This window comes from Toxotes jaculatrix, chromosome 22, assembly GCF_017976425.1.
Source record: "Toxotes jaculatrix isolate fToxJac2 chromosome 22, fToxJac2.pri, whole genome shotgun sequence".
Lineage (NCBI taxonomy): Eukaryota > Metazoa > Chordata > Actinopteri > Toxotidae > Toxotes > Toxotes jaculatrix.
The window spans coordinates 6802493-6824616 of record NC_054415.1 but is presented as its reverse complement, the minus strand read 5'-3'; the positions used below and the strand labels follow the sequence as shown (position 1 = coordinate 6824616).

The 22124-nt window shown below is 40.2% G+C and overlaps 2 protein-coding genes across 2 annotated transcripts in view; both read left to right on the top strand.

The window, feature by feature from the left end:
• Positions 1-17611, top strand: part of col7a1l (collagen type VII alpha 1-like) — a 52092-nt gene extending 34481 nt beyond the window's left edge. Inside the window, exons 72-110 of the mRNA XM_041030596.1 lie at positions 24-131; positions 1402-1446; positions 1907-1987; positions 2413-2469; positions 2578-2622; positions 2778-2879; positions 3033-3086; positions 3204-3254; positions 4598-4651; positions 4729-4782; positions 4928-4966; positions 5064-5642; positions 5768-5803; positions 6469-6495; positions 6645-6704; positions 7145-7270; positions 7428-7499; positions 7651-7686; positions 7789-7848; positions 8016-8060; positions 8174-8209; positions 9482-9517; positions 9788-9844; positions 10116-10187; positions 10381-10452; positions 10535-10570; positions 10663-10743; positions 10846-10899; positions 11036-11089; positions 11179-11241; positions 11339-11401; positions 11540-11656; positions 12915-12992; positions 13390-13443; positions 13543-13591; positions 14372-14599; positions 16590-16661; positions 17146-17331; positions 17465-17611. Coding sequence (XP_040886530.1) covers positions 24-131; positions 1402-1446; positions 1907-1987; positions 2413-2469; positions 2578-2622; positions 2778-2879; positions 3033-3086; positions 3204-3254; positions 4598-4651; positions 4729-4782; positions 4928-4966; positions 5064-5642; positions 5768-5803; positions 6469-6495; positions 6645-6704; positions 7145-7270; positions 7428-7499; positions 7651-7686; positions 7789-7848; positions 8016-8060; positions 8174-8209; positions 9482-9517; positions 9788-9844; positions 10116-10187; positions 10381-10452; positions 10535-10570; positions 10663-10743; positions 10846-10899; positions 11036-11089; positions 11179-11241; positions 11339-11401; positions 11540-11656; positions 12915-12992; positions 13390-13443; positions 13543-13591; positions 14372-14599; positions 16590-16661; positions 17146-17331; positions 17465-17484 — 3159 coding nt within the window. The 3' untranslated portion in view covers positions 17485-17611. The remainder of the gene's footprint in view (positions 1-23; positions 132-1401; positions 1447-1906; positions 1988-2412; positions 2470-2577; positions 2623-2777; positions 2880-3032; positions 3087-3203; positions 3255-4597; positions 4652-4728; positions 4783-4927; positions 4967-5063; positions 5643-5767; positions 5804-6468; positions 6496-6644; positions 6705-7144; positions 7271-7427; positions 7500-7650; positions 7687-7788; positions 7849-8015; positions 8061-8173; positions 8210-9481; positions 9518-9787; positions 9845-10115; positions 10188-10380; positions 10453-10534; positions 10571-10662; positions 10744-10845; positions 10900-11035; positions 11090-11178; positions 11242-11338; positions 11402-11539; positions 11657-12914; positions 12993-13389; positions 13444-13542; positions 13592-14371; positions 14600-16589; positions 16662-17145; positions 17332-17464) is intronic.
• A 2803-nt stretch (positions 17612-20414) lies between these two features.
• On the top strand, positions 20415-21394 carry ucn3l (urocortin 3, like). Its single transcript, XM_041030431.1, has 2 exons — positions 20415-20506; positions 20908-21394. Exon 2 carries the CDS (start codon positions 20918-20920, stop codon positions 21392-21394), a length of 477 nt encoding a protein of 158 aa, XP_040886365.1. The 5' UTR covers positions 20415-20506; positions 20908-20917.
• Positions 21395-22124: the final 730 nt, after the last annotated feature.

Below are 22124 nucleotides of genomic sequence, written 5' to 3'. Positions count from 1 at the left end.
ACTCCATTAACTGTGGATGTCAGACGGTTTCAGGGTTACCTGAAACTGTGGTGGAGACAGTTCTCCTCACACAGGAAGATTCTCTGAAGAAGAATTCAGGACAAAAGAAGAAGAACAGGGAGCGTGGGAAGGTAAAGCTATCAAGCTACCGTCATCAGTAACCTGGTTTGTCTCCCACTGATCGAAGACAAGCATGAGTATTCTTTAATGTGTTAGATATAACATTAAACATAAAATACTCCTGGGGTCATTTTAACAAGTATAATTGTGGTTTTATGGTATAATTGCCTTTGATAACTTATATTTATATTATTAAAGGACCATACTAGTATTTCATGTTTTAGCTCACCCTTCCTTCCTTCAAAGTATTTACTGATTTCAGTTTATGACGCAATATGGAAATCAACTTACAGAGACTTGGAACTTGCTTGACATAATTCAGAGTGAACGTTTTTTGGCTTCACTTTGTTTAAGCTTAATTTTTGTTTCTTTGTTTTTTTTTTTCAATATTAAGGTATTATAGCTTGGTAATGTAGATAGGTACTTAGAAAACAAGTCAAGACAGTATTTATTTATGCATACAGCACACATCACCCTCTGTCCTTAAACCCTCAGATTGGATTAGGACAGATCTGCCCCAAAAAACTTCCACGTGTTTTTAAGAACACGCAGATATGCAGGAGTCGGAGTACTTATGCGTTTTGCTGTCAGAAAATCAAAGCCAGAAGGCAAAAAATTGTTTTGGATTGTGTGAATTTTAATGTTTCTTGCAATAAAGAGTTTTCTGTAACCGGCAAACTCGAGGCTACAAAATGTTCACTGTGATGGATCATCTACCTCAAAAAAGTCTCTATAAGCTGATTTTTATGTCTAATTTCATTACATCAACATCAAGAAGCAGATAAATACTGCTGTGAGCCAAAGTCGGTGACTGCTTGGATCACAGTCTAGGTACGGCAAGGCAATTTTATTCATATAGCACATTTTATCACAGGTAAAAAAGATTATCTGTGTTCTTTAAATTAAAGCCTATGGTGTGAGAATATATTAGAATCTAATCAATTTCTGAAATTCTGTAATACAGCAATATAAAGTAAAAACAGTTTGTAATAAATGGGTTGAAACATGCAAAACTCCAGGTGTGGTCCTATAAAATCAAATAGGTCTAAACCATTTAAAACTTTTTTTTTTTTTTTTGAAACTTTAACACTAAGGGCTCCTAAACATCTTGATTTAAAGCTGCTGCATTAATTTTTACAATTCATTAACTACTTATTTCCCTCTTAAATATCTCCTTAAACTTACAGTATCAACTCATAGTTTCATACTTGATCATCGACTTCGTCTGAAGCATGGGAAACCTTTATGTTTTTTTTCTCTGACTGTGAACTTCTTAACTAGGGCAAAGGAAATAAAGGACGACATAAGAGGCAGAGACAACGCCTGGTAAATGTCCTTGAAGGGGTCAAACTAAACCTGGAAACTTAACTTCACTTTTGCCCCAACTACTAAACACAAACAAACCAACTAACACAGCCATCTCACCCTGCAGAACTGAAACACAGGCTCTAACACTGGCTAACATCACATTAACACAACATCGTTTGTGTAGAAATAACTGCTTTAGTGCCAAATCATAAAAATAACCATATTAAATTAACAGTTTTAAAACACAAAGAATTAACAAGTTCCTGTTTACATGGTGTCGCAAGAAAAACTAAAAGCATGCATTTGTCTTATTGTCCATGTGCTTCTCATTATATTGATAACAGTTCTGATAAATTTGATGAATGGGTTGCTTTGTGATCGCTTGGCGTTGCTGTCTTCCAGTCATTCACACAAATGATAAATGATGATCTGTAACAGTATCTTCCTGTAATTATTGTCATTTCCTCTTTATCTAAAGACAAGTGAAGAGGACAAGCAAGAAGAAGAGGGAGACGAGGAGGAGTTTTATAACGGTGAAGAGTACAGTTATGAATACGAGGTAGGCAGCTGCCGCAGCAAGTGACTAATCCGCTGTTGGGAACTTCATTTTAAAGTGATGATTGATGACGTGGGGTTGTTACAGATTTGGAGTGTAGTCGTTGTGGGTGCCTTCTTGTTAACAAGCCCTGTCAAACTCATAATCAAATAGCCTGTTTCTTTTTTCTTTTCTTTCTTCTTCTTCTTCTTCTTTTTTTTTTTTTTTTTAATTGCAGCATCTCTCTGGACTGAAATTTATCTGTGCCCACATAAAACAGTGGAATGAGTTGATTAATGACACACCCACTGCCTGAATTAATTATAAAGAAAGAATTAGTTTGTCATTACAGCCCACTGCATCTGCTGTGCACATCATCCACTGGAGTGTCTGTGGGTTGTGAGCATTTAAAAGTTATGATGATTTTTTTTTCCTTCTCCTTGAAACAGGAAGACCTTTCCCCAGGTGACCCCTCGCTCTCACAGAAGAGCAGAGACAACAAACAGGTAAATTTGCATCAAACAGCATCTTCTCATCTGTTTCGGCTGGATTGGGAATAAATGTTATGATTAATTTTTACCGTAAAATATGTCCCATGTTTTTATCATATGCAGCCTAAAGTCCAAACATATGAATTCCCCCATCCAGTGGATGAAAAGGTGAGCATCAATAATTCTGTAGCCCAGATAATAATGAAAACTCCTTCAAGGCTGCGCTCTGATAGAGAGGGGACAGAGACAGCTGAGCTCAGTTATGCGCTGCTGTGACGCTCCTGAAAAATAATAACTTGTTTATGCTGTTTTCATCTGTGTAGGAGGAGCAGTTACCCACACACAGCCCTGTCCAGTTAGAGACATTGGCAGACACCTCCAGTCGTCCTCTGACATCTCTCTCTGACAGACAAACAGATGCACAGGTGAAAAAATGACGCCAGATGTGTGTTGTACAGTGTTTGTCATGCTGAAACACAGAAATCCAAGCGTGCATAGATGAATGGGTTGAATTGAGATGTAGCTATATATTTAAAAATGTCTGAGTAACCCTCAGTGTTGGATATTTCTCCACCTAGACTGTCTTGACAACCACAGAGTCACTATCTCAACCTATGGAGGATGTAGAAACGGTACTGGAGGCTGCTGGCCTTGTTTGTGCATGTAGATGTTTACTCAGTGTAGTCCTTAACTTTTGAAGACGTATTTTCTCTGTCACATGCTTATCTGTCCTTTATTGTCTTAACCAGGATGAAGTGTCACTGCCAACACCTCCCATTACAACAGAAGAAGCAGACAAGGTAGAGTTTTGATTTTAAATTGCATTTGAATCAGGCTTGAATCTTGCATGCCTCAGAATGCAAAGCTCTTTTATTTACACTTAACACAAGAGGCCTGAAAGTGGTGGACAAGTGCTTGAATAAACTGAAGGATTGGCTTTGCTTTCTCCTTGAGTGTCCCATAAATAAACCATGTGTACATTGAGATAGAATAAGCACTTGGCGTCATATTTCAGTACCTTATCTTCTTTCTACTTCCTATGAAAATTTCACCAGTGCAAAAAAGTGTTTGTTTAAGGCTAATGCAAATGTAATGGAAATGGAAAAATACCAACATTTACATTTTTTTTATGACATGGCTGAAGCATGAGACAGGGCAGCATTTTTGAGCAGCATGCTTTGAGCATGATTTTTCTAAAGCTTGTCTAAAAAGGAATGAGAAGAAACACTAAGTGAAATAATGACCTTTTTTAAAAAATACTTTCTTTCTCTCATTTTTTTTTAAAACAGGACATCTCTTAATTCCCATGAGACTGTGACTATAGAGTGTTAAGCATTCATAAGAAAGCACACACTACATGGAGAGTGTGAATAAACTGTGAACTGTATGGCTGGTGAGGAGCCCTGAACCTGACCCACGATTCATGAGCAGGGGGACGTTTTCACTCAGCGACGATGTCACACATCCAAAGCCATGGCCATAACAAAAATTTCCTCTACCCGGGCTTTTTATAGTGGAGCTTTATTGAAAACCAGGCACCTGTTCAGATCTTAAAATTGTGTCCTCATGTTGAGATTGTTGTGATTCTCCAGTTTGTTCAGTGTAAACACCAGTGTAGCCTTTACTTTACTTACCTCAGTCTACAACTCCTAATTTATTTATTAAGACAAAGATTTCTCTGTGACAAGTACAAAAATAAGCTTTCTCAAACATGTGCCAACAATTTCAATACATATTTCCTTGTGTCAGATTGTACTGAAATTTTATTTATTGAAATGTGGAAAAATGTTTTATTTTTCTCCATTGAAAATTCTTTGAATACCAGTGATATTATTCAGAATATAGCAGCACCATAAGTGTTTTTGTAGCCAGATCAAACACTCTTTTCACTGGTGAAATTTTTCTCTGTGATTACGTTGTTTTGTCTGTGTTTAACCTCTGTGCATGTATCCTTCAGTAAAAAAAAAAAAAAATGTCAAAATAACTGTCTCAGCAAGTCTGTGTCTTTCTTTCTTATATATATCTATATCATTTTTTTACCATCATACATAGAAATCCACACACTTTATCCCAGCTGTTGGATAGAAAAGCATCACAACCGTAGCTCTAAATTTGCTCACAAATGTTTTGGGGGCCTTGACAGGTGCCTCAATCCCAAATCAGGGTGAGAAGAGGCGTCCTCTGGCCTGATTCCATGGTAAGTGCCCCCTGGTTTTGTAGAAGACAGATTGATAGTCATAAAAATGGTAATAGTAATCATTATTGTATTTTTAGGCGTTCATGCCGGGTGCCCCGGGTGGAAGAAATCGGTTCATAGAGGCACAAAAAGTAATTTTTTCCACTAGATATTTCCAGTCATTAAAAATTAAAACTTCATACATGTGGCTCCAATTGCACAAAATAAAATATGAAAATGCAATTTCATGGTCACCGTGAACCACATATGAGATTAAGCTCTTCATTTTGATTTCAGCATCTGTCCTCTGGAGCTCAAGGTTACAACAGCCTCAGTGTAAGTCTGCAGTATAATCAACAATACAGGTAAAGATCATGAGTATTGATCCAAATTAAAATGGTGCAACTAAGAGAAAACTGTTTTTTTTCCCTAGAAGAACCAAGAAAACTCTGATCTTCAAATGCACACCAGGAGGGAGATGCAAGAAAGAAGAAAGAGACAGAGACACAGTGAGACAGAAAGAGAACCAGAGGGTGAAGGACAGACTAAAGCTGAAGAAGCTGAAGAGGGTGAAATGGGAAAAAAGAAAGGATTTGAGCCAGATGGATATACAGAAACAGTCCCTGATCCGGTTTATGATGAGGAGAGGAGTGGAGACTACGACTGGGATCCTGAGGAGGATGTAGATCGAGAGAGGGAAGGGGAGGAGGAGGAAGAAGACCTGAAGAGGGAGAGAGAGAGGGAAAGGTTGGAGATGGAGAGAGAGAGAGAGGAGCTGGTGAAGGAGATGGAGGCCGAGCTGGAGCTGGAGAGAGAAAGACTGGAGAGGGAGAGGGAGAAGGAGAAGGAGCAGGAGAGGGAGGGGACAGAGCAGGAGGGGGAGAGAGATGTGGAGAGGGAGAGAGAGGAGTGGGAGAGGAGGAGGATGGAGATGGAGAGGGGGAGAGAAGGGGTTTATGATGAAGAAACTGGACAGCCATACCCGTATCCTCCAGAGTATTTTTTCCTGAAGGTAAGGGCACAAAGTACACCTCATGATCTCAACACACTCAGTATTATCAAATACTCGTCAACAGAACAAATGTCCAGTTTAGTTATATAAAGTTATTAACTTACAGTACATTTCTTCTGCAACAGGGCCAACCGGGGGAGAATGGAAAACCAGGACGAAAGGTGACTGATGATATTTTAAATATTAAAACTCTCATAGACCCAAAGACACAATCAAAAAGGCTGTGAACTTAAACTTTTACATTTTGACACTGTGCTGGGGACAGAGACCTCAGAAACTAAAACCTGGCCACACCTGTCTGCAGAGCTAGATACCACTAGAGGTGAGCCAAATAACATGTTTTGTTTAGTATTTTCTGCGAGCCAGTCCTTGTATGTGAAACACATCCTTCCATTGTGAGGATTCACTGAGTCACTGATATCATCCCACTCAGACGCTGATTAAAATCATTATTACCATCAGCCCAAGATCACAGAGCAAGAATGACAGTCGCCACACGAACTGTGCCACCAGTTCATAAAAATATCATCGCTGCTCTCCCCGCCTACCCACATTGCATCAGTGAATGACATCAGAGCTCAGGGACAGCTCCTCTCTCGTCTCGCCTGTCAGTAAAGCCGGTCGAGTCCGTGCCTTTGATGTCCTCTCTGCTCTATTTCTGTTTGACTGTGAGACAGTAGATTAAAGCAGACATTAATAATTCCCCTTGTTAAACATGCTGACACTTCTGCTTATTCTTCTGTTTTTTATTTCAAATTCCTCCATGTTTTTTTGTTTGTATTCCAACTTTCTGATTTTCTTTTTTTTTTTTTCCAACACTTTTCAGGGTGAAATTGGTGAGAAGGGACAAAAGGTAAATACAATGTTCACTCATAAATAAGCTGTAATCTACATTAATCTTTTAGTTTGTGACACTGAAATGTGGGAGTTGAGATTTAAAGGATATTTAAAGGAATGAGTAAGAAACATTGTTGTAGATATGTTTGTCTTGTATGTGTCTAGGGAGAGCCGGGCATCGGCCACAGGGGTCCAGAAGGCCAGGCTGGTCCTCCAGGACAGAAGGTGAAATGTCCATACAATGAAAAAAAAATTAAAAATACAAGCAACAGCTTTCTTACTACATCCCCACTAAATCAATTATTCCTCACAGGCTTTTCCATCACGTTCACTTTGATTGACTTCCTTTCTCATTGCGGTTTTAATTTAGAGGATTTAATTGGCCGTGACTCACTCGCTCGTGTAAAGTTTTGTTTGAGCTTTTAATTTGAATTAAAAGGAAAAGCAACTTTATTTGAAAGCAATTATTCAAAAGTAATAGAAGAGCTGAATAATAATACATTACATTACATTAAAACAAGTGACCTTTAACTGTGTGTTTGTCTTCTGCACGTTTCATTTGTCTCTATCATCCTTTCTCTCTCTCTCTCTCTCTCTCTCTCTCTCTCTCTCTCTCTCTCTCTCTCTCTCTCTCCCCATTTTTCTGTGCTTCTGTTTTACCTCAGGGTGAACCGGGTGAGCCAGGGCCTCCAGGTGCTCAGGGAATCCAGGGTATCCGTGGTAACGCAGGCATCCAAGGCTCCCCAGGCCTTAGGGGTCCTCCAGGGGATGTGGGGGAGCCAGGCAGAGAGGTGCATCATCAATAGCTCTGTTTGATTGAGTAAAAACTCACAACAGTGGGAGTTTGTGAATAGATGGTTTATGATTGTGAATAAGGTCAGAAACAGACAGGGGAGGTTGTCCTATTGGGTTTAAAAGACACGTAAGACATTTTGTGTGTTGATGCAGGGTGAAAGGGGCAAAAGGGGGAAGAATGGATTGCCTGGAGCTCCTGGACCTCGAGGAGCACCAGGACCTCACGTGAGAAAATACAAATGATCTTTCCAAGTGCTAAGTCTGATTTTAGTGATTTTTAATGGAGCTCAGCTACTTTTCATATCTGATTGTTTGCCAGCTGAAAATGGAGGTTAATGATATTTTCTTTTGCTACCACTGCATCTCTCTGATAAAGGGTCCTCCTGGTGTACCTGGAGTCAAAGGAGAAAAGGTATCATATACCGATATTCTCATTTCTATCTGTTGTAAGAGAGAAAATAAGCTTTTCATTGTTTTAATTACTTCTTTATTGCGTCTCTCTTATTTTCTTCAGGGTGACAGTATTCCAGGAGAGCCTGGTGGGAGGGGCTTGGCTGGCTTCACAGGCAGAAGGGTGAGTTCAGCTCCTATCAGATAACCTCCATTACTGGCCAGTGATGGTGAACAACATTTAGACCAGGTTCAGTTTATGTTTAGATTAAGCAGGAAATTCCTCAGATGTGCATTTGAGTCTTTATCACACATCTAATGGTTTACTCATTAATATTTCTTTTCTTTCAGGGTGAAAAAGGCTCTCCAGGTGTTAAAGGAGTTCCTGGACATATAGTAAACAACTTTTCAAAATCATACAACTGAGTATAAAATTTCACTGAAGATCATCAGAGTTTCACTTATGTACACTTGGAGACAAAATCCTTTTCTTTTACTTATTTTACTAGGGTCCAAAAGGCTTGCGTGGCAGCAAAGGTGAAAAGGTGAGTTATTATTTCACAATTTGTCACAGTTAACTTAGAAACTTTCTCTAAACCACATGACGAATTAAATGCTACTACTGAGATGTTTATTTCTTGCAGTTGTCCTGTCTTTCATCAATTTGGTCCCTGAATTTCAGCGAATACAACTTTGTTAGTTATTAAAATTACTTAAATTTGATGTCCAGAAGAATGTAGGACCCAGTACATGCTGCAAACAACCTGTTCAGACATCATCTCAATGGTTCTCCGATAAACTGAGATGCAGGCACCCCTCTAGGAATTGGAATGAACTGAAATTGCTGCCACGTCTAGTGACACAAGTGCAAGGATTTCATTTAAGGAAGGGGAGACAGTAGTTTTGAAAGGATGCTTGTGATCTGCAGCAGTGTTTTGTTGAATGATTTTTACCAAACAAACAACATGTTGTGTCAAGAAAATGTTCCCATAATATTATATCATATTACAACAGCCAAGCACTGCAGAGAGGATAGAAGATAGATCTTTGGACTCACATTGTCTGCGCCCCCGTCAGACCTATCTGATGAACAAGGCAACATACAAACATTTAACCGTTCTTGCTGTTTTCTGACCTCTTTCATCGCCAGTGTGTTCACCCAAAGGACCGAAACTTCATGTTTTTCCATTCACGCTGCAGATTTCTGCAAAATCTTTATACCACAGTGAAAATGCTGCAATTTCTGAGACGCTGGAACATCAGTGAATGTTTTGACCTTGTCTGCTTGTATGTTCATAATCTTTATGTGACCATGACTCTCTGTTATGGTTGTTTGTGTCAACAGTAAGGTGTGAAGTTTGAGTGATGAGGCCAACATTGACATTTGAATGTCTAGAGGCTCCTGCAGACTCCTTTCATTTCCAAGATAGCAATTTCTCATTCATTTTTAAGTGTCAGCAGGTCCGGGTTGCGTTGATAGGAGTGATGTCAGTTGTCAGTCATCCTGCTTTCGTATTTGTTTGTTCCTTCTCTATAGAAGTGTCACAACTGAGGTGTCACCGTGGGATTTATTTATCGCACTCATTCCTGTCAAATACCACTAAACCCTGACCAAGTTGTCTACAACAACTTGTCATGACATTTTATCAAATGTGGATTATGTTGGATTGGATTATGTTAATATGGAAGTATATGATAAGAAATGTCTCCGTTGCGAGAGCATGGCAGCATGAGATATAAAGTAATCTGTATTTGTGTTGACACAATTGAAATAATCGTGCTTGGAAAGTCATTTTAAGAATCATGTTTCTTTTCAGGGAGAACGTGGGATACCTGGAGTCAGAGGAGAAAGGGTATGATGACTTTCTGTAGAAAAATCACCAAGTATTTAGCCTGTGCACTGATTCATTACAGCTGACTTGGCGCAGAGCAAATTACAGCTGGTCTTCACATGGGGTATGTTTGCTGTCAAGACGTATTGTGTATTATGCAAGGACAAACAAAGTATACACAATTCACAGCTTTATAAGTACATCTGTGTGAATCTACATTAATGACTTTATTATTTCTTGCAGATTACATGCACTTGCACCATGAATTCACAATCAAATTCCTTCCTACAGGGAAGCGTGCTTCAAATCCAAGGACCCCGTGGGTTTAAGGGTTCCAAAGGGGACGCGGTGAGATCCTCTTGAAGTTTGAAGTCATGTGTCCTATTGCACAATAAATTTACATTCAATTAAAGTACAGTTCAATACAACCTTATCAGTCCCCACAAGGACAACTACACTCAGCTTGATGCCACCCATGAAATTAGCACCACAGCAAATAAGAGAAGCAAAAAGCTTTGTCCTCTTAATGACAAAGCGCACAAATCCAAATATATTTAAAAACACACAAAGTTAAAGCATAAAAACAGCAGTAGAAAACTAAGTAGATGTTTTGTTTCAGGGTGAGCGAGGACCACCAGGTTTTGATGGCGACAAAGGAGAAAAGGGAGAGGATGGTCCTCCTGGAGTCAAGGTAATAAAACCTGATGTAAACATTCAATAAACACTAAGAAGAAGAATAAGTCTCACAAGACACTTAGAGCTCAGAAACTGTGGTAGTTCTGTGCCAGGCTCAAGGGCAGCTCAACAGCACTGTAATACAAGACATTAAGTTTCTGTTGATACTTTAGTTAAATATGCTTGATATTTTAAATTGTTTCTAAAAGGGTTTAAAGGGTGATGCAGGCACCAAGGGTGCACTGGGACGGTTTGGAGCAAGAGGACCTGTAGGCCAAAAGGTAAGCAAGGTTGGAACATCTTGAATCTGCAGCAATATCGTTTTAGTCCAGTATTTTATTGAAAGTGCCTTCTTCTCTACAGGGAGATCCAGGAGAGCCAGGACTCAATGGAGTGATGGTAGGACATTCAGGCATTTAAACAACATTTTGGATGCAAAGTTCAGCACTAACTTCAGGGAATATGCAGTAAAATGCATGATGTGATTTAAGGGCCGCAATGGGGATCATGGAGTGGATGGGGCCAAAGGGGACAAAGGAGACATAGGACTGCAAGGCCTAAAAGGCGATCAGGTGACACTGAAAAACATTACATAACCAATCATGGTCCGTTACTTTTTCAGGATTCACCATCATTTATTTCTTCTGTCCTCTGTCTGTTATATTTCTTCACAGGGTGATCCAGGAGAACCAGGCTTACCAGGAGAGAAAGGAGAGAAGGGAGAGAAGGTGGAGACAGTTATTATGGGTCCCAGTTGTCCCACTGGTTGTTTTCCCCCCATTTTCACCCCTTGATAGTTGTGTTATTAAGTTTCAGATTCTTTATTTGTGTAGTCATGTTCTGTATTGTTACCTGCTTTTCCAGGGTTTCAGAGGTTTACCTGGACGCACTGGGAGTCCAGGCCTGGATGGAGATAAGGTTAGGCCTTAATTAATTTCTGATTAGACCATGTAATCTACATAACTCTGTGTATGTGACATGGTTAACATGGGGTCTTTGCAAAACAGGGAGATATGGGCTTACCCGGCACTTCTGGTATACCTGGACTGAATGGACTCACGGGGCGCAAGGTGAACGTTCATGCATGCTCATTTTTCTCTTTCTCTCTTTCTAAAACAGATATAAAGTCCATTTTTTTAATTTGCATTTTTTCATGTGAAATTTTAGGGTGACAAGGGAGAAGGAGGGGTCAATGGTGTTGATGGTGATCCAGGAGTGAAAGGGGAAAAGGCGAGTAAATTAACAGCAATATCATTGTTCTGCTCTGCATTGTTTTGTTCATGTGTAGTAAGAGAACAGCATAATGCGTTTGTATCGTCCCCTGCACACAAAGGAACCATGTTGTGTTATTACTCTTGCTTAATTCAGGGTGTAGCAGGTTTCCCAGGTTTCCCGGGTTTTAAGGGGTCAGCAGGGAGTCCAGGAAGGGATGGAGATGAGGGGCCACCAGGACCACCGGGTCTCCGTGGAGTCACTGGGCCTAAGGTACAGTATGCCTACTCACTCAGTGTATTGGGGATGTATGATACTGACTTATATTTTCATGTTGTCGTCATAATGCATTACTGTGATGATACTTATGACTTTTAATGAAAACGGTATTTGATATATCAGAAAAATAACATTTTCTTGGGGTCATACAGGGAGAGTTAATAAATAAATACACAAATGATTAAGTCATAACTTGTGTTCTTGAGATATAGGAAGTTGTTACTACACAATAATGAGCCCAGAAAATTTTTTAGCAACCACAGACTACACCAGCAGTGTAGCTGAAGGTATGAAACAGCACTTTAGATAAGTATAGCGATCCAAGAATAAGCCTAATTACCACTGTCTTAAACTGAATGGTGCAGTCACAATGTAAAGACTTTGTTAGCTTATTCTGAGGTATGGGAACACTAAAAAGCCACAGGGCTAAATCAGAAGCTATAATAATCTCACACACACACACACACACACACTTTAAAGGGACAGAACGGGCACCCGTACGTATATATCTGCATAAACAAACTCTCACTTACACCCTCACAAATTTTTGTTTTCAAAAAGTCCAACTTACTAGAAGAGTGAAAATGTGACAGAACACAAAGACCAGAAGGATGAGCTGAGCTTGATTATAGTCATCACCACATCTGTGTCTTGTTCAGAGAGAGTGGCAGCATGTGCTCTGTATGCTGCAGCAGTGGATACAGCAGACATGTCCTTAATTAACACACACACACACAGAGGTTTATTTCTGTCTGCAGCTTTCAAGTAATATCTTACTCAATTAGCTGCTTTCAGCTTCACAATTACCAGACTCTCAGTGTTGACAGAGAGTGACAGGAAACCTCTAATGAAAGGATGTACCTAATTGGTCTCTTTCATACTGTTTTAAGTGAGTGATGAGATGTGCTGCTATGGATTTTTGACTGGACTGTGACAGAGAGGACAAACGCAAATGTCCGTGACTGACTGCAAGATGAAGTTACACCGTCGGTTGACCGGTTGAGTGGTGAAGTTTGCCCATTGGCCGTCGCTCATCCAAAATTAATTGGCACAAACACTTTCAATTACGTCATTAGGCTGTTGTTTACAGGCCATGTTGCCATCTTAGTGCTTTTGTCTCTAGACTCACCAACTTTTCAAAAAAGCACCTCGCAACAAATCTAGTGACTTCTTGGACTTTAGCAGTACAAAGCAGCAGCTTGGAAATGGCTTGGAGTGACTGCTTACTTGTACATTGATTTTTGTCAAACAGGGGGAGAGGGGCAGAAGAGGCAGAATGAAGCCGTGTCAGAGGGGAGCACCTGGGACACCAGGACAAAGAGGAGAGAGTGTGAGATCCATGTTAGAACACACAGCATCCAGCTCTCTAAGCACACTTCGCCAAGCACACTCACAGTACACAAAGCCAGCCTTGTTGTAACAGAGAGCTTTGATTTTCTCTCTGACGGTTAAAAAAGGTTGTGTTGGGTTTTTAATTCATATTCTAAGATTACTGAGAATAGAAAAAACATAAAACATTTATTTTGTTAGCATTCCAAAACAGTCAAGTTATGGACTACAAAAATAAAACAATGAGATCAAAGATGGTTTGCATGTGATTAATCACATGCATTTAAAGGTCCTGCAAACTCCCACAGGTGTTCTCAGTTCTTTCATCTGCTCTCGTCGAAGTCACATGTGTACAAGACCTTTAAGTTTTAATGTGTGAATGTGAATCTTTCTTACAGGGTCTAGTGGGGAATGGAGGAGCAAAGGGGGAGAAGGGAGAGCCTGGACTCTCAGTATGTGTTTATCTCACACACATTAAAAAATATACTTGGAGTTATCAAAATGATTAAGTGATTGAGATGTCTATGAATCTTGTGTTTCTCTGTGTCAAGGCTGAAGAAGTGAAGGAGCTAGTCACCCAGGAGGTGACAGAAAAGTGTGGTAAGTGTGTGCGTGTGGGCAGGGGGTGTCATGTTATTCACTTGTACATTTTGAACCCTCTACAGTAAGTGTGCTTGCACCTTTCTGTGCATTTATCCAGCAATGCCTAAATGTGCATCTAGGCAGGCCTACATTTTGTGTGGGTGTGCTTGTGTGCATGTGTGTGCATGTGTCTGTGTGCGGGGTTGTTTGTTGTAGAGCTCCTGTGGCAGCAGCATGGCACCCGTGTGTGTTGTGCCATCTGTTGTGTTCTCTCAGAGGAACACACACCATGGCGCCAGCAACAGTGGAGCCATTCACAAACACAAGACTGCCATTAAGTGGGACGACGCACCAAGAATCCACACGCTTTTGAGACACTCAAAGGCTATTTCTGCTTATTGTCGAACTTTCTGTAGTATTTTTTTTTTCTCAGAACATATTTTGACATGCCACAGTAGAAAAAACACAGGTATAAATAATAAAATTAATGATGGCTGAATTCTATTTATCCGCTTCAGTCCACTGTCCCACTGTTAAGGTTGGGACACCCGAGCAGAGCCGAGCCAGCGTGCCTCTCCTGTTTTGACTAAAACATCAGGTGTGAGTTGTGAGTTGCTGATCACACACAAGTCCAAGACTCCTGGTGATCCAGCTGTCCTAGAACGGAGATTAAATTAAATCTTATTTCAAAACCTATTCATTCTCAAAGGAATGCTATTGATGATTGATGATTGACAGATTCTTAGATGGTGGTCATGTCAGTGTATGTGTGTGTGTATCATGTTTTTATCATTACAGGGGTGGAATACAAGTTCATGGTAAAGTCTGTGGATCCAGATGCAACAGCTACAGTGACTGATAGTAAAAATGAGCCTGAAGATGTAGTGACATCTCGTGACCTCCATGAAGGGGTAGAAGGAGCAGGTGAACAAGTGGAAGAGGAAGAATATGGAGACAGGGTGGAAGAGATGACCAGTCCTGTGCCTGCCATCCTCGGAGAAGACAGGACGCTGCCAAACCGTACTGGTAAAAAAGTTACTGTCACTGTTAGCAGGGTCCAAGCCCCCTGGTCAAACGCACAGACGCCAGGGATATCATCATTTTCAAAACTGCCCAGTTGTCCCCACAACAGATTTGTAGAGTGTGACCAAATGTGTGTCATGGCTAAATGGTCACATATGTCGTACTTATGTGTAACAGCTGTGATGTAGGCAGTGTATCTAGTGTTTTACTTGAGATTGTGGGGACTGTGGGAGGTGTTCGGATGAAGAAAATATTGGGACACTGTTATCGCTGATTTCCACACCTACTGTCTCATCCTCTGTTTTCTTATATTTAGGCACATCAGAGTGTAAAACCATGCTTCTATCGTCGTCACTAAAAGAAAGATGACGTGTTTTTCATCTGTTTTATTTAGCTCTGTTTGTGTTTTCAGTTAGGTTGGATGGAAAGTTAAACAAAAGGTCACCATGTACTAAAAAAAACCACAAATCACACAATCTTCTACAAAGCTCGTTAGTGACTGCAGCCTCCGGGCAAGAGGATCTTTCTGCATCTTAAATTATTTTCATTCTTGCTTCAGGTCAAAATAACCAGAAAACTAATCAAAGAGTGAGCCTGTTATTGCCCACTGTCAATGTCAGCATGTTTATTTAAATAAATTACAATAATTAGAAATCATCAATCATTGTTCAAGGTAATGAATGTGCACAAGCACAGTGGGCCACAGTTATATATTTACACTTTAATTTGGAGATTTAAACATAGAATCGTTACGACTTGTACCAGCCTCTGCACTGCTTTTAATCTTCCGTGGCTCAGAGGTGAAACGAGAAATATGTTTGACCACTTGGTTTGTGAGTCAACATCGACATTATTATCACCTTTTAAGCTGATATGGACAACTTGTTCCGTATCAAACAGTTGCTTATTTACACATCCAGGAGTTAAGAAATAGCTTTGTCATTCATTCGGTGTTGTGTTTATGACCACCCGGCAAATGTAAGCCCACTCGCTTTTAGCTCCTGAGGGAAATATCTGGCTCTTTAGCTGAAAATTGCTCCACTATGTTCACCAGCTTGTCTCTAACTGTGTCTCTAACAAAGCACATAAAGAGGATGTTGGGATGGTGGAAAGGAGCTGCAGCAGAACAGCTGTGACAAAAGTTTATCATCTGACTGGACGTTACCAGTCAATATGACTGGACGTTACCAGTCAGCTCACAGCCACACAGCTGGTAAAGGAGCCAGTGACTGCAAAGCATGAATGAAGCTGTTGATGCAAATCAGCTATTGCAAGCATGACTTCAGTGCTCTGCCTTAACTAATGCCATGTTTCATTAGTTTGTCCACCTGAATCTGCAGCTCCTCCCTCCAGCCCAGTCTCCTCTTTATGTGCAAAGTTTTTGTTATTGTTGCTCAGGGGGGGATTAGGTCTCCCTGCAGAATCATCATCTTTGAAAGCTCCTTTTCAGGAGCAGATCGTTTTCCATCATATCCAACTGTACAACCGTTTGCTATAAATGGTAAATTCCTTGACGTAATTGTCTTTGTCTGAAGTGATTGCTTGCTTCGTTTTCTGAAGATATGAATAGCCTTTATTAATTGATGCTGTTTGATCAAATCAGATGAAAAAGAATTTAATGCAGCGACCTTTGTAGAACAAAGACCTAGAAAAAGTTTAAAGTACCTTTAAACTTCTTCTTTCCAGTTTCATCATTGGTTTTTTTAATGATATTTTTGAATTTCCCCTTTCATCCCTGCTTTTAGCATTAGCTGGATGTGAGTTGTGTAATTCCCTCATACTGAGTTTGTAGCTTTACAGAAAGTTTGCAGAAAGAGGTCACAAAGTCTGTGAACGAATGCTCCAGCACTGCTCACGTTGCACACCTGCACTCTCATTTGGATTTAGGATGAGTCAGAATGCCACTGGCATTTACTGAGTGTAAGTCTTTCTTGGTCTTTGATGGCCTGAATCTTCCAAACCTATAAAACTTCTCACTGGTTTTTGGCTTCAGATTCTCTCGTGGGAGGGACAGTGGAGTGGGGACGGAGAAAGAAAAGAAGGGTATTTGGAACAAACACTGCTGGTGAGTGGCCAAGACATCTAATTTTCTTCTTATCTTCCTTCCTCCTTTCTTCTCTCTCCTTATTTACTTACTCTCCTTTTTTGTCTGATTCTCTTCATATTTCATTTATTATCTATGAGAAAAGAGTTGAAATTATAAAGAGCACAAGGTGGGAGATGATGATAAAACTAAAATCTAATCCATGAATGTTTGACTGCCTCTTTTAGATTTCATTTATAAATAAAAAATATAAAGTTAAAAGGAAGCCCTGAAGTGTAACAGAGAATGTGGTGATTAAACCTTTTGTTTACGTCTGAATAGATGACAATAAATTAACAGCCTGCAGTGACACAGTTGATGGTTACTCATTCATATTACACATCCAGCACTTGAAATCTGGGAAAATGGGATGAATCTATTGCATTTTAATTGTAGGATGGCTTCAACTTTTCTTTTCTTATAGTTTAACCTTTTTCCTCACCTTTTTTTTTCATCTCACATGCAGTTGCAGCAGCAGACCGCTGTCTGGAGCCCATGTCGGAAGGGGCCTGTACAGAGTATGTTCTGCTCTGGTACTTCCACCCTCGCTCAGGGGAGTGCAGACCTTTTGTGTACGGGGGCTGTGGTGGCAACCGAAACCGATTCTCCTCGAGACAAGAGTGCTTGAGCTGGTGTGGGATGGAGAGGAGAGGTAGATCACACATGAAATATACCTTTTAACAGCATTAATAAGATTTTTTTTTATCTTGTAATGTATGCATGTGGGGATACTGTAGATACAAAAATGGTCAATAAAAGATAGTATTCTCTCGACACTTTCACAGGCACCGAACCCTGGAGATGAAGCGAGCAAGACAAGGCATGGTGCTCTTTTGTACATGATTGTGTAAAATGTTATTATTTTATGTTTAATATTGCTTTTATTTATACATTTTAAAAGCTGTTTCTTGATTTGTTGTATGGACAAAGTGTTGAAAATCAAAATGTGAATGTTAAATTTTGATATATGTGTTACCTAACACTGACATAAGACTGAGTTTTTGAATGTCAAACCTGAATTAACGCCTCTGAACAATTAAATCCATCTATACTTTTGTGAGTTGTCTTTGTCGTGCTTGTCTCTTTCCCGCCCACATCTTTCTGCAGTATCTCTCTACGTCTCTTTATATAACACTCAGTCACCTTTCGTATGTTTTGTCAATTGCTCTGCATCCTGTGTGGTGTGAAAAATAAGAAGCTGGTAGCTGACTGCCTGCTGCCACCTCCACCGCTACATATGTTCCTTTGGCAGGGGGTGTTATGGGTCAGGCTGGGAGCCAGATGAGGGGCAACAGGGGCCCAGTGAGGGAGATCACGCAGGGACTGATTTAGAGGACTCTCCATCAGACCAGCGCAGCAGTGGCGGGGGATTCCTGCGTGGGTGTTGATGTGGGGTGTGGGAGTGTGACACATGAAAATACACGACACAACCTAGATAACCAGCTTTTCATTGGTTGATGTTTTGTGGAGGGTGCCGTGGTATTCATTTTTTAGCTCGGGCTCAATTCTCATGCCATTTTTCACTGTTATAATTTAGCATCTTTGGTGTAACGTGCTGCAGCAGCTCCACCACCAGGTTTCTTAAACTGAAGGCAGCCCCTCTAAACATTGCTCACTGAAACACGTCAATATTTAAATCAGAGATTACATTCACCTTAAATGACAGATGAGTCTTTCAGTAGCGAGCTTCCAAAGACTCCTTCATATTAGTCACGATTCTGCTCTGTAATGTACTCCCACATGCTTAGCTGCTTCATAGATCCCTGATACTGAGACCCCCTGCTAACCACAACTAACCAAGTCCTTAGACAGGTCCCACACAGCAAAAAAATATTCATCTTAACAACACCTACAATTTTTAGCTTTCAAATTATTTGTAGAAACTCAACAACTATCTAATGGATTGGCATAAAATTTGGCACAGATATCCCAGAGGATATTATATAGGATGTTATTATTATTATTATTATTATTATTACACCTTCACACCTAAGCTGAGCAAAAGGCCTTGATGCAGAGAAACTGATGAGCCCCTAGTTTAAGTGACTAACAACAACGTAATCCATGTATAGTAATGAAAGTGTGATATATTTTTTTTCCATTGAAGTTGAGGAGGAGCAAGTAATTCCATTTCAGAGATCAATTGCAGAGCGGAAGCAAGAGTGGGAGGACATCTCATTGCACAGTGTGTCACAGACTGTGATTACTCCAGCTGTGAAGACTTACAGTCATATTAATCCTACAATGAAGTTGCTCATTAGAGCTTGACCCAACACCCTTTGATCCTCTCACTCCTTCCACGCTCTTTTTTTTTTTTTCATTTTGACATGGTAATGTACATCGCTGCGGGTGGTTTCTGTGGTGTGCGTTGCGTGTACACTCAAAGTTTTAATTAAAACACAGTGTTCTTCTCCAGACATCTCAGATTACTTTCCTCTTTTTAAATTAAGAAACCATATATCCAGCATGCAAATCATACATACTGGGTATTATTATCAAACACAGGTCTTAAGGGGTGTCATTCGCTCTTCTGAGCCTTTTTCCTGAGCTTCAAAGAAAACAAATCATCTCGACATCAGTAGAAGTGAGAGTGAAGTCAAAGGAGAAATCTAATGGGAAATGGGAAAAGGTGAACTTTCCATCTTGATACTGATGAAGTGACAATGTACCTTATGTATTTTCAATGTCGTGGTGTATTAAAGGGACTTTGTTTTGATGCCAAGAAAATATATTCTTAAACAAGTTGTAAATTTAACCATTTATATTTCTATTGTAGCTTAATACCAGAGAGAAAAGTGATTAAAACAGTTAATGACACAATGACACAGGAGGCACACTTTCCTTTTATATTACAAGGATTATGAAGGTTTTTGTAAGGGTTATAACTAATGACTTTATTAATACTCATTCAGTTGTTTGCTAATGCTTCATATATCATATTGTCCTGCAGAGTGACTCTTGCTTTGTCTTGTAGGTCAGCTCTTTGCTTCATCAAGACTCCCTCATGAACCATGAACGACCACTTCCCTTCTTACAAAGAGCTACAGTTTTTACTCATTTTAAATTTGCAAATCTTTGTGAAAACGTAGAAGAGGAGAACTTTTCATGGAGAAACAAAATGTCAGCGTGACTTCAGTATGACACTGGGTAAAAACAAAAAGTGACTCGTGAATTATGGAACTGTCCGTGGTGCTGGTTGTGCGCTGTCCATGGTACTGAACGAGCAACCTTACAATCCTGCGATGAAGCATTTCTTCGATTCTAATATATCTAACATATTTTTAATTGGCCGGTAGAGTATTAACTTATGACAAACTACTGCAAAAACCGTCAGGTGAAGGATAAAAACCATCAGGTGAAGGGAAAAACTAGCTGAACGTAAAACCGAAAAGTCTTAAGCTGCAAGAAAGAAATCAAAGTTTTTTTCCCCCGTGTATCTGTGGTCGTGATGCCTCATGCACACCGACATGAGGTCACATTTATCAACTTTTTTTATTATTTTTTTTATTTTTAATTTACCACTACATCACTGCATCCCAACCAATGGGATAGTTCATAGCAAACCAAAATGTCAACGGGATGACGTTGTTGCTGGCGTAGGGCTGCAGTTTGATGGCTCCTACTAAATGAATGCAGTGGGAATGGACGAGAAAGACACACTGCTGGTCAGACGGTGCTGCACTGCTGACCTCCGCACACACTCTTAGTTTATCAGGATTTCTTATCAGAACTTCACTCCTGAGGATTTGAGCCTGTTTGGTTTTTCTTTGCAAGGATACACGTTGGTTGACCTCTATAACTGTATTCTTTGTAGTAGGACACGAGTGGTAAGTTGAACGAAAATTATTGCTTACCTGTCTGTCACACAGTTGCATTTAACCATTATCTTGTGGCCCAAAATAGAAAGTAAACTTCCTCATGTAAAGGATTTAACACTTTTCTAAACTATCGATCTTCAAAAGCAGTTCTTAAAGTCCTAAAATCCAATTTTTTGACAACAGAAGGAGAGAAAATAGTGTGGAAGAAAGTATTTCGCTCGTCTACAGTGTAAATGAATATGTTTGACTTAATTGAAAAGTCAGTGCTCGGCAGAGTCTTATTTTAAGTCATTTCATTCTCACCGCGTTTTTTCGTCACTTGCTTTCAGATCAGTACACTTAAGGAATGTGCAGAACTAAATAAACTGTAATAAGCTGTCCTTCTCCCACTTCACCTGTGTTGGTCCCAGAGGACACAGCATGCTGTCGTCCCTGAAGACCCTGCTGCTGCTGTCGGTCCTGTGCACACCGACCTCCAGCCTGTGCCTGCGCCTCTACCAGACCCGCTCCGACCTCCTGTGCGATGACCAGATGGTTGTAGGAGTCCGGAGCGATGAGGACGACGAGCCGGGCTACTCCCCAGTGGATGACTGGGGGTCGCTCCTGCAGTCCGCGGAGTATCTCTCCTCCTCCTCTTCCACCTCCTCTTCTGCCGAGTCCAGCCGAGAAAAAAGGACCTCAAGTCCCGCAAACTACCGCTTCATGAGCAGGACGAAGCTTAGAGGGCAGATGCTCCGTAACAGCAGCAAAGGGGACCGGAGGAGCAGACTGACCCTGTCCCTGGACGTCCCGACCAACATCATGAACGTCCTCTTTGATGTGGCCAAGGCCAAAAACCTGCGAGCCAAGGCGGCCGAGAACGCGCGTCTCCTGGCGCAGATTGGACGGAGAAAGTGAAAATGTTGGACAACTTTAATTTAACAGACAGCCATGACCAGTGTTGGCCTCGTTACTCAGTTGTAGTGAATTATTTATTATTCACTTTCAAAGTAAAGTAATTTATCCGGGGAAATGGTATTTTCTTTTAAATACTCACTCCCATTACAGGTCAAAAGAATCATTTGTAATATCGCGATAACGTAGTCGCTCTCATGTTAAAGGTCCTTGGCATCAAAGTCTCTCATCATCTTTTCTTTTTTTTTGCTCCAGTCAAAACACGGGGAAAACCTCTATTAGGGATATTAACGATGTGAACTGATGAATCTGCGACTCAAAGTTGGATGATGATTCTTGATATTTTGTTTTAGGACAACTCACAAAACTCACATTTGACTGGTAAATGTAGTTGAACAGTCCATGCTCTACACCCCAAACTGTCAAATTTCAATTTTCCGTTTTTTCTGTTTATGTTACAGCTTGGATGAGAATAATTTACTCGTTTTTTTTTAGTTTTTTTTTTTTTTAATGAATTATCCAGCAACAGTGTCAGTATCTTGAATCAAGACAGAGTAAGGTCAAGAGCAATAAGGAAAAAGTCATTTCACTTGTATCAAGATGATTGATGATTTCAGTCAGGATTAAACATGTAGCTTTGCATTGGAAACAAGTGAAATGATCTCACACTGTGGCAGATTCCTTTCAAGTCTAAAATGAAGATTCATGCTTATCATTATTATTATTATTCAAG

Coding starts and splice junctions, on each gene's coding strand:
- ucn3l (XM_041030431.1), top strand. CDS start 20,918: ATGCTGTCGTCCCTGAAGACCCTGCTGCTGCTGTCGGTCCTGTGCACA.